Raw genomic sequence first — 9,412 nt, forward strand, 5'->3', positions numbered from 1 at the left:
TGAGAGGCACTGCTGGAGGGTGATAATAAGGGAATCATTGAAGAACCCCAACAAAATAGTCGTTTCCTGGTGCATAGTAAGGTCTTCATTTACTATTTTTAAAAAGCGAATACAATTCATTATAGAATGATAATTGTGTTGTAGACTGCACCATTGTTTCCTACATTTGTTTTGTGGGGAAAGCCTCCCATAGCCCCCTTTGTAGTGGTCAGGCTCACTCACTGTACTTGGTGTGCACCGTATAGGGACTGGTATGGAAACATTTGCCAGGGCTGCTTTGGGTTTTCAGTCTGACCCTAGCAGGAGCCTCGTACTGCGAAATAAAACCAACCATTCAAAAGTTAGTCATGGAGATGCAGCACCAACCTTCTCATTAAAAGTTTTAGTTTTTTTGCAAATTCTTTCAATATAAAATATTAAGGGGCATATTTACTACAGAATTGGCAGAGCGTGTCGTTGGCCTCCTTGGCTTAACTACACGCTCCGCCACTTCAGAAACGCAGGTCTGCACCATATTTACAAGAATATGGTCCAGCCCTGCGTCTCCCCCTGCACTGGCGCTACACTTAGCAGTGTAGTACCAACGCAGGCACCCTTGCACAATAATGCAAGGGTGTCTGCGTGCAGGGGAAGATTATTTATGTGCAGGAAGTTCCCCCTTCCTGCACATGAACAATTTTGAAATGCTGTTGTGTTACTTCTATGTGTGCTGCCTAATGCAGCATACATGGAAGGTACAAAACGTCTTTTTCAAAGATTGTTTATGTGCAGGAAGGGTCACCTTCCTGAACATAAACAATCCAATGCGAGGAGAAATAAAGCATTTCTCCTCATTTCGCCAAGTTAAGACCAGGTTTTCCATGGTCTAAATTTTGGTGCTGTCCCCTATTTACACTGCCCTTGTAAATAGAGGGCAGCGTCAAAATCAATGGGTGTTGGGGTGGAACGCCCACCGCAACTCCCACTGCCCACACCTTTCACACTAAGCATTGTGTGAAAGGTTGCCTTATTTACAAGGCAGCGTTAAGCCACATCAAGTGGCTTAATGCTGCCTTGTAAATAATGCAAAGCCCCTATCGCCACGGGAACATCGCAAAAAGTGACGTTCCCTTGGCGATAGGGGCTTGCAAATGTGCCCCTAAAATCCTTAGTAATTCGAGTATTTGTTTTGTGTGCACACGTGTTTATTTTTTTCGAATTACTGTTTTAATGTTTAAAATTGAAAACCGACAAATTGTTTGGGGGTCCCCGGCTTCCTGTGGTGAGTTAATGGGGTTCCTCAGGAGTCAAAAGTTTGGGAACCACTGTGTTAGGCAATAGTTGCTCGCTGTCCCTAAACTGCTGATGTGTAATTGGGAGGTCCAGGATCGGCTGGGATGTGGCACTGTTAAATGGCAGCCGGCTTTGGGGAGAGTGGCGCCATTTTGGCAGTAGTAGCTGGTCGTTATTAATGATGGGGTTAGAAATACTACGGGAGCAGTGAGATGATGCGTGAGAGGCAGTGTTGGAGTCTTCATCCTCCTCTTGCTGTTGTGCTGCAGTATTTGATGTTGGTGTAAGCTTCAGTGTGAATTGCGCGTCTATCTGGCCTGACAATCCTGATGCCACAGCGTCTATCATTGGGCTGGGCTTGGCAAGAGATCGTGGTGCTGAATCTACATCCATTAGGCCTGAAGCTGTGCTCATGACATCACTATCCAGTGGAGGATGTCGTGTGGAAGAGGCGTTATGAGGCAGTGGAATGGAACCAACAGCTGGTAGGTCATTTGTGGTATGTGTCAAACCTAAATTGTCAAGGAGGGTGTCAGTATTTGCCAGAAGTTCAGGGTACATACCACTCACATGATATGGAGGCGGGCGGTGGGCATGAATGCAAGTGTGTTCCTCAGTGTTCTCTTTGAAAACGAGCCAGAGGGCTAGGGTATACTTGCGCTTTTGTAGTTTGCTGCCGGAATATTTCGCTTCTAAAAAAGTGGTGGCGTGATCTAGAATAGCCCTATCGAAACTCCCTTCAGGGGGCCAGGGGTGTGCCAAGTTTTTGGTGTATTTGTGCAGCTACCTACAGTGTTTAATGATGCGTTGCTCTTGGCCTGTGAAGTTTTTTAGGACGTGTTGCAATGGTGTTGCCATGTTTTTTTTATGGAGCTGTCCTGGGGGCGTGCAGTTGGGAAACGTGGCTGGGTATTATTGTCAACTTTACCTGGTGTTGATGTGTCACGTCAATCCCTAAGACTGAAAATACTGTCAAAAGGACAGCGCTAGTTAAGGCTGTAATCTTGATGAAGGAGGCAGGGGGCCTTGCGAGATGCCTATAATGTGTCCGTTGATGAGATATATAACTATCTGGGGTGCTGGTGGTCCTACTGATGCTGCGCTCATACCCTTTTTGGCTTACTGTGTGCTACTATGCATCTGGAGCAGACACGTGCTACACCTCTGGATGGGGGCTTTGTAACAATGCTTGCAGGGGGGGGGGGTGAGGTAGCACTCTGAGAGCGTCCTTGTGAGAGTGCTCGCAATAGGGGCACATTAATGTCCTGAGGGTCCTCTTGTTGTATGTTACTACGGGAGCTGGATGAGGGCGATGAGGGTGTGTTTTGGAGGACAAAATCGGGAATATGAGCGTCCTCAGTAGGTGCCGCTGAATAGGTGTATCCCGAGGAGGAGGAGGAGTCCCTACTGTTGCTAATTACCACTGGAGAGGCTGGTGAGTATAGTAGTGGTGTGTAGCGTGTGTCGTTTGAAGTGGAAGAACTCCGGGAATGCTGAGGCCAGACAAGATTCAGACGTGTAGTATCAGAGAGTGGTGTGCTAGGCCTTGGGTGTGTGTGTGGTGTTCCTAGTGGAGGCAATTCTACCAGGGTAAGTCCAGACACCCTTACTTCTACAGCTGGAGTGACGTGAACTCCCAATATGTCCCACTCTGTTGTGATAAGCTCGCTTTGATATTCTGTTCGTGGAAATATTGTATCTGTGTTTGAATTATACACTGCCACTGCCCTTTGGTGCACGAGATGCAAAACTAGTTAAATTATTTGTGGTTCGTTATTATTCATAATGTGTATTATTCCTGATGTTCTGTATGAGGTCAGACAAGGGTGTTTGTAGAGAGTGGCAGTTGAACAATAATATGACATTTACATGCAACGCTGCACCATTATGTGTTGTGGTACAGTCAATTGCAGGACCTAAAACCCAGGGGGCTGTTGTCCTATATGATTCACTTGTTGTGACCCATCCACCTCTAGATATAGAGATCAGAGCCAATGTTCACTTATCTCTACCTAGCGGGGCTGTATCGCTAGTGATGGAATGGAATGGAATTGGTGTATTGATAAAGACAACAGCAACAATAACTAGCAGGTTTCCAACTGGCTAGTGGTGATGTTGGTGAGTACTGCTGACAAATGAGGCATTTATTAATGAAAAGATGTATTTGTTCGTAAGCATTGGGGATGAACCAGTCAGTCTGGAGGGTAGTGGACAGATCTCTGAAAACATGGGTGGGATGGTGTAACTGATCGAGTGCTACCTGCACTAGTGCTTGTGGCATGACCGGCTTTCCTGTCATTGTTTGTCTATAGATAAAATCTGAGGTATCTTGCTGTACTCCCCTCTTCTTCTAACAGCATGAGGATAAGTGAATGTATTCAAAATGTTATTAACATGTCAAACTGAAAAGTTGGAAGAGACTGATATGTGGGAAGCTGTTGGTTCATGGTTGATTGGAAAGTAAGTTGCAAAATGTGATAAAATAGTTGATAATGTGGACGATGGATTGCTTAGGCTTATACCAGTAGCCGTTATTATAAACATTCTTGGCTTAATTGGTTTGTGTCTTCTATTGAAGCTTTTTTTATATTATTTTAAGGATATGTTTCAGATTAAAAGGAGATAAGAAAGTGATGACAGAAAAGAAAAGGAAAAGGGATGATGTAGAAATGGAAGTGATGAAGTCTCAGATTAATGACGAGCTGAAAGTTTTGTGAAAAGCTGATGAAAGAAAATGAATACAACAATGAATAGTATATTATAGTGTGATTTATGATGATGTTCAAATCAGAGGAAGGGATTCTAAAGGTTTTTTACAACAATATTTATGCCACAGACAATAGTGCCCATTGATGAAACTACAAACTATAGACTTCACTGTCATTGTTGATTAAAAGTAAGGGATATAAATTGTACCTCCAACAATCATGATCTCCATTTATGGAGGGTTAATCTCATGGTAGGCCACCGTCATCCAGGTGTTAAGGACTATGATGCAAGATATTAATTAGATTTTTTGTGTACATTCATCATAAATAGTAGCTTGGTGTTAAGTGAAGACACAAGAAAGCATGGACTCGCAGCAAGAGCATTCTGTTTCCAACATGGACACCCAGTGTGGCATATTTCTGTTGCTAAAGGGATCCAAACCTTCTACTTGAGTAGAAAAACATCTGCAACTTATTATCGGCTTACAAAATCTGAGATGATAAATCTGATTCAGTGTCAATACTTCTGCGTTAGAAGCCCTACGTAGCCAGAAGCCTCCTTCAACAGGCCCTTGTAAGACACACTAGATTCCACAACAGATTGAATCTGGGACATGACCTTGATTTGATGTAGCTTCACAGGGCAGATTTCCAATGCCCAAATATACCTTTCTTTCCAGTAAATACAAAAGGATTGCTAATTGCAGCATGGTGTAAATAAGTATGCAGAAATCTAAAACAATCACTACAAAATTTTGGGGGAATTATCCATTCACAAGGGACCTCAGTCTTTAATGAATAAGAGACAGGTATTCTCTTACGAAAACAGTGGTGATCATTTATGTTTTTTAAAGAGAGGGCAGTATGTCTGTCCTGTTCACAGTGATGTGATGCCTAGATTGAAAAGTCGGAGAAGGATTAAAATTGGTGCAGTGGGTCATAGTGGCACTACAGACCAACACAGTGTTATCCGTGAAATTGCTGATCTTAGGAGGAAATGTGTAATCAAGTGATCACAGGGGGCTTATTTGATATTCCTGGGTGAGCAACCCAGCAGGGTATTTCCAGGTAAGGAAGACATGCCTATCTTGGACAAGTGACCTTGCAGATACTTCAAAACTGCCTCACCCTTCCCATAGGTCCCTGACCCAGCACTGCTGATCTTCAAGTTAGAAGTTAATTGCTAGACTTAATGAACCGTGTCCATCTCTCATTTTCCTGGTATTCTGCTGTTGTAGCCCTTCCTATAAGTAAACTAACCAATATGTGTCTATCAAGGATGCCTTAACACAATATGTTTTATTAGAACTCCCAAAAGCACCCTGAAATAGGACTGCTCATTCTTCTTATTTAGCAGTACAGCTCTGTGCTTACTTCCTTTTTATAATACATTCTCTACATAATATTCTCACGTTTCTTTTCATTCTGCAGCACACCCGTCGGGAGCAGGAAGTAAGAGTGAGAAAGAGCCTCATACATGGTTACTGAAATATACCCAAGGAACCAATAAGAGTGAGCGACGCTTCGCCTGCAGCGAGTGTGGGAAGAAATTTAACAAGAAGGAGCTTCTTTTGGCACATCAAAGAGTGCACGCTGGACTGAGACCTTTTCCCTGCTCTGAGTGTGATAAGAGCTTTAATAGGATGTCATGTCTTATAAATCATCTGAAATACCATACAGGAGTGAGGCCCTTTCATTGCTCTATATGTGAAAAAAGCTTTACTGAAAAGTCAAGTCTCGTAAATCATGAACGTTTCCATAAAGATGTGATGCTCTTTCATTGTGCTGTTTGTGGAAAGAGTTTTACTGAAAAGTCAAGTCTGACAAGACACCAGAGATTCCATACAGGAGTGAGGCCCTTTCACTGCTTTGAATGTGAAAAGAGCTTTACTCGCAAAGCACACCTTCTAGAGCACCAAAGAACGCACACTGGAGTGAAGCCCTATCGCTGTACTGAGTGTGAGAAGAGCTTTACTCAAAAGCAGAATCTTCTAACGCATCAAAGACTCCACACCGGAGTGAGGCCTTTCCAGTGCACGGAGTGTGGGAAAGGCTTCGCTCAAAAGATAAACCTTCTAAGTCACCAAAGAATGCATACAGAGTGAGGTCCTCTGTACTCATCCGCTATTAAAAGTGATGTACACAGAAGTAGATTTCTTTCACTGCACTGTCAGAAGAGATTAATTTTCAAGTCACACTGCACACATTCTCGCTTTGGACGCGGTGGTATGTTGAACTAATTTCATCTTTATTATGACAAGTTTGTATTTCTCATTGATTTTCAGTTCATATCTCATGAGTATCAATTAGTCCTACACACAAAAGGCTTTTTTATTCTCCTTTAAGGGGTAGATACATTCACACAAGAGAGCACTTACTCCTTTAAGGGGGTCCAATATTAACAAACGACTCCTTTTCCCGTTTAGAGATGGGTACAGTATTCAATTTCTTCAGGTCGATAAGCCCCTCCAGTTTGTGTTCTGCTCTTCCCTGGAAAAGGGAGAGAGGGCAGCAGTCAGAAAACCTGTGGGATGGTTCAGACCTATTTTCCCCACACTCCCTTCTCTCCTTCTACATCTGTCTTCCATACTTGCCCTTTTCCAGTGAAGTGTTTATAAATCACAAGGGGGAAGAAACAGCAGCCTGGGCAAATCTTGCATGCCGCAAAACACTTCTGTTGCCTTCTCGAATGACTGGACATACGTACGTACGAGAAAGGGGTTGGACTGCCCTGTTTACCATCCTCCTATTTCTGTTTGGTTCTCTAGTTCTAAGGGGATGTAGAGACCAGAGAAACAAGCTTCTTCGTAGTCTGGAAAGTCTGTTCTTGCGAGGGGCTGGTCCTTTTTTCATGGTGCTACATCACCTTTTTCTACTTCAGTTTGCTCTTGCATCTCACCCTGTCCACAAACCAGGTAAATTGTGGAAATGCTCCTGGAGCATGTACCACATTGGAAACTCAGGTGGGCTAACCGGTCTGCTCCCTTACCTCCATCAGCACGCCATCTTCCTAGCTACAGTAGCCACCATTTGCCTAGGCATTTTCCAATCTCTGGAAACCCCAAAACACTTACCTGGCTCCTATGGCTGTGTGCATATTCAACAGGAAGTCACAAAACTCCAGTTGGGTATCCTACAGACCTCTGCTTGTCTCAGTGTGACACTAGAGTAGGCTGCCGATTTAGGTTGCAACATGTAGGAAAATCCATGCTTGCCACACACTGGCTGTGGGGTTTAAGAATCTTGCTACACATACCTTATCAAGTACTTGAGACCCTACAGTGGTGATGTATTTTCTCTGCACTGCCAAAAAGAGCTTTACTTTGAAATGTCGTCTTCAACATCCCCAGCATATACAGACGGTGTTACAATATAAAGTTTCAAATTCTGTGTTTGTACCTGAAATAAAAGTGAAAAATCTGAGAGTGTTCTTGCCATATGATCAAGGTCACTGAAATTGTGCAGCATGAGAGGGCCAAATTATGCAGCACGGTTGAGTAAATTATGCAGCAAGAAAGGACAAATTATGCAGCATAATGCAGCACATTTTGTGATAGTATTTTCTCATTATTTTGTAATTTTTAAACTTGTTAGTACCGTCTGGTTATTGGTTGCACTTCATTAGTTCATGTTTAACACCCAAATATACCAATAAGCAACAGTAAGGGGGCCAGTCCAGCTTTGCAAAGTGCCTCCCACTGCGCAGCAACACGTGTCACTGCATTCTTAGTAACTTTTGAACCATTTGAGCTACAAACAAACATTTTAGTTGAACTCTGCAGATTATGCAGCAGAAGATGGATTATGTGGCAAATGCAGCAATTCTATAACTATGCTAAAATCGCTGTGGACGCACAATTGCATAATTCTAGTGGCACTGCATATGATGGGCCATTATAAGTAATGTGTCAATGTTCCAGATATATGTATTAGCCTTTGCAAACTCAGAGTACTCTTTCTCAGATTTGTATTGAGTGAAATAAAATGCAGTTTGTGTCACTAGAAAAGAGGAGGATTAGAAAACGGTGCGTGGCATGTCATTTGTAAAATTAATTTAGCAGAGAAAGCAAAAGTATTTGTCAAAGTAATAAAATGTCAAATTTTACATTCATGGATCAGACAAGTAATGTGGTGGAGGTTTACAGCTAGAAAATATGTGCTTGGTTGCTGTTTGTATCTTCTGTGAAGGTCATGTCAAAGAGAGTTCTCAGTAGTGTCATCATTGTCCTTAAGAGCCAGATAAACACTCAGGCTTGGATAAGGATGTCATGAAACAATCGTGTTACAAACGTGTTAGACAACTTGTGTAGATATAAGATGGAACAACAGGTGGGCGTGGAATTAAATGACACAAATTCTTTAAGCCATGATTTGGCCCTATGTAGACCAGACTATAACTTAAGGTTCAACAGAAGGTGATTTATAGGCTGTACTGTCCAAATGTTAGAAAGTATAGGTTGTCTTTAATTAAAGCAGAACTTTATTGGACTTGGTGTTCTCACTCAGGGAACATATGGTCATTAATTATTTGATTGTGGATGGGAGTGAGATTCTGGAGTGAGGTATTTAAACACTTGGAACTGAAACTGGAAATAAAACTTAACACATCTCCTCTGATAGTGCAGGTTCAAATTATTAAACGTGATGTTGATCTCTTCCTCTCTAAAAAATTAGCGTGTAGGTGAAAGGCATCATAAATGGTGGATTGGTATGTTCCAGTAAGAAAAGGCTATGGATGATAAAATGAGACATTTGATTCAGCATTATGAGATATGATTCATCTTGAACAAGTTATATGCATGATTTGATATAACTTCATAAAGTGTTTCTATTTATTATTTTATTTAATGTTTTTTTCCCTTCTTATTTTGTATATGTTTTTGATAATTTGAGGTTTTTACTATTGTTCAGTTGTCTAAGGTGGTAAATTGGTATCCTAAATTAATTAATGATATTGGTCTCCCTAAATTGTACAGACCCATTGAGAAATGTAAATAAAGTATTTTAAAAAACAAACTTCATCTTGAATCCATGATCTTAATAAGACTAGAATATTTTATGTTTTTGCTGTGCCAAGTATGAATATAGATTTACTCAGAAGTGTGCTGTAGTTGCAGTGTTTTAGAATGACTTTAACTTAGAAGGTAATGACACCTGATATTACATTTGTTGTCATGAAGCTACTGTCCTGGTCAGGTGAACTGCTGGCTGGCCGGTGAACAGATGTATATCTCCTGTAAGCTGTGCTACAAGACATTTTCTACTCGGCTGACTAATCCACATAGGGAAATACAAACATATCCTGGTATGCTCATTCTGTATAAACATAGCTACCGACCGACAATAAGAGGGCCACTTATTCTTAACAAAGATGATCTTGCTTACATCTAGATGAAATTTCCTTGGCGATTACAGGTGCAGGCCATATTCAT

The 9,412-nt window shown here is 41.8% G+C and overlaps 1 protein-coding gene across 1 annotated transcript in view; it reads left to right on the plus strand.

The window, feature by feature from the left end:
* The window catches only part of LOC146799887 (uncharacterized), a 235,665-nt gene extending 226,669 nt beyond the window's left edge, over positions 1–8,996 (plus strand). Inside the window, exon 10 of the mRNA XM_085620813.1 lies at positions 5,412–8,996. Coding sequence (XP_085476939.1) covers positions 5,412–6,085 — 674 coding nt within the window. The 3' untranslated portion in view covers positions 6,086–8,996. The remainder of the gene's footprint in view (positions 1–5,411) is intronic.
* Positions 8,997–9,412: the final 416 nt, after the last annotated feature.

This window comes from Triturus cristatus, chromosome 8, assembly GCF_964204655.1.
Source record: "Triturus cristatus chromosome 8, aTriCri1.1, whole genome shotgun sequence".
NCBI lineage: Eukaryota > Metazoa > Chordata > Amphibia > Caudata > Salamandridae > Triturus > Triturus cristatus.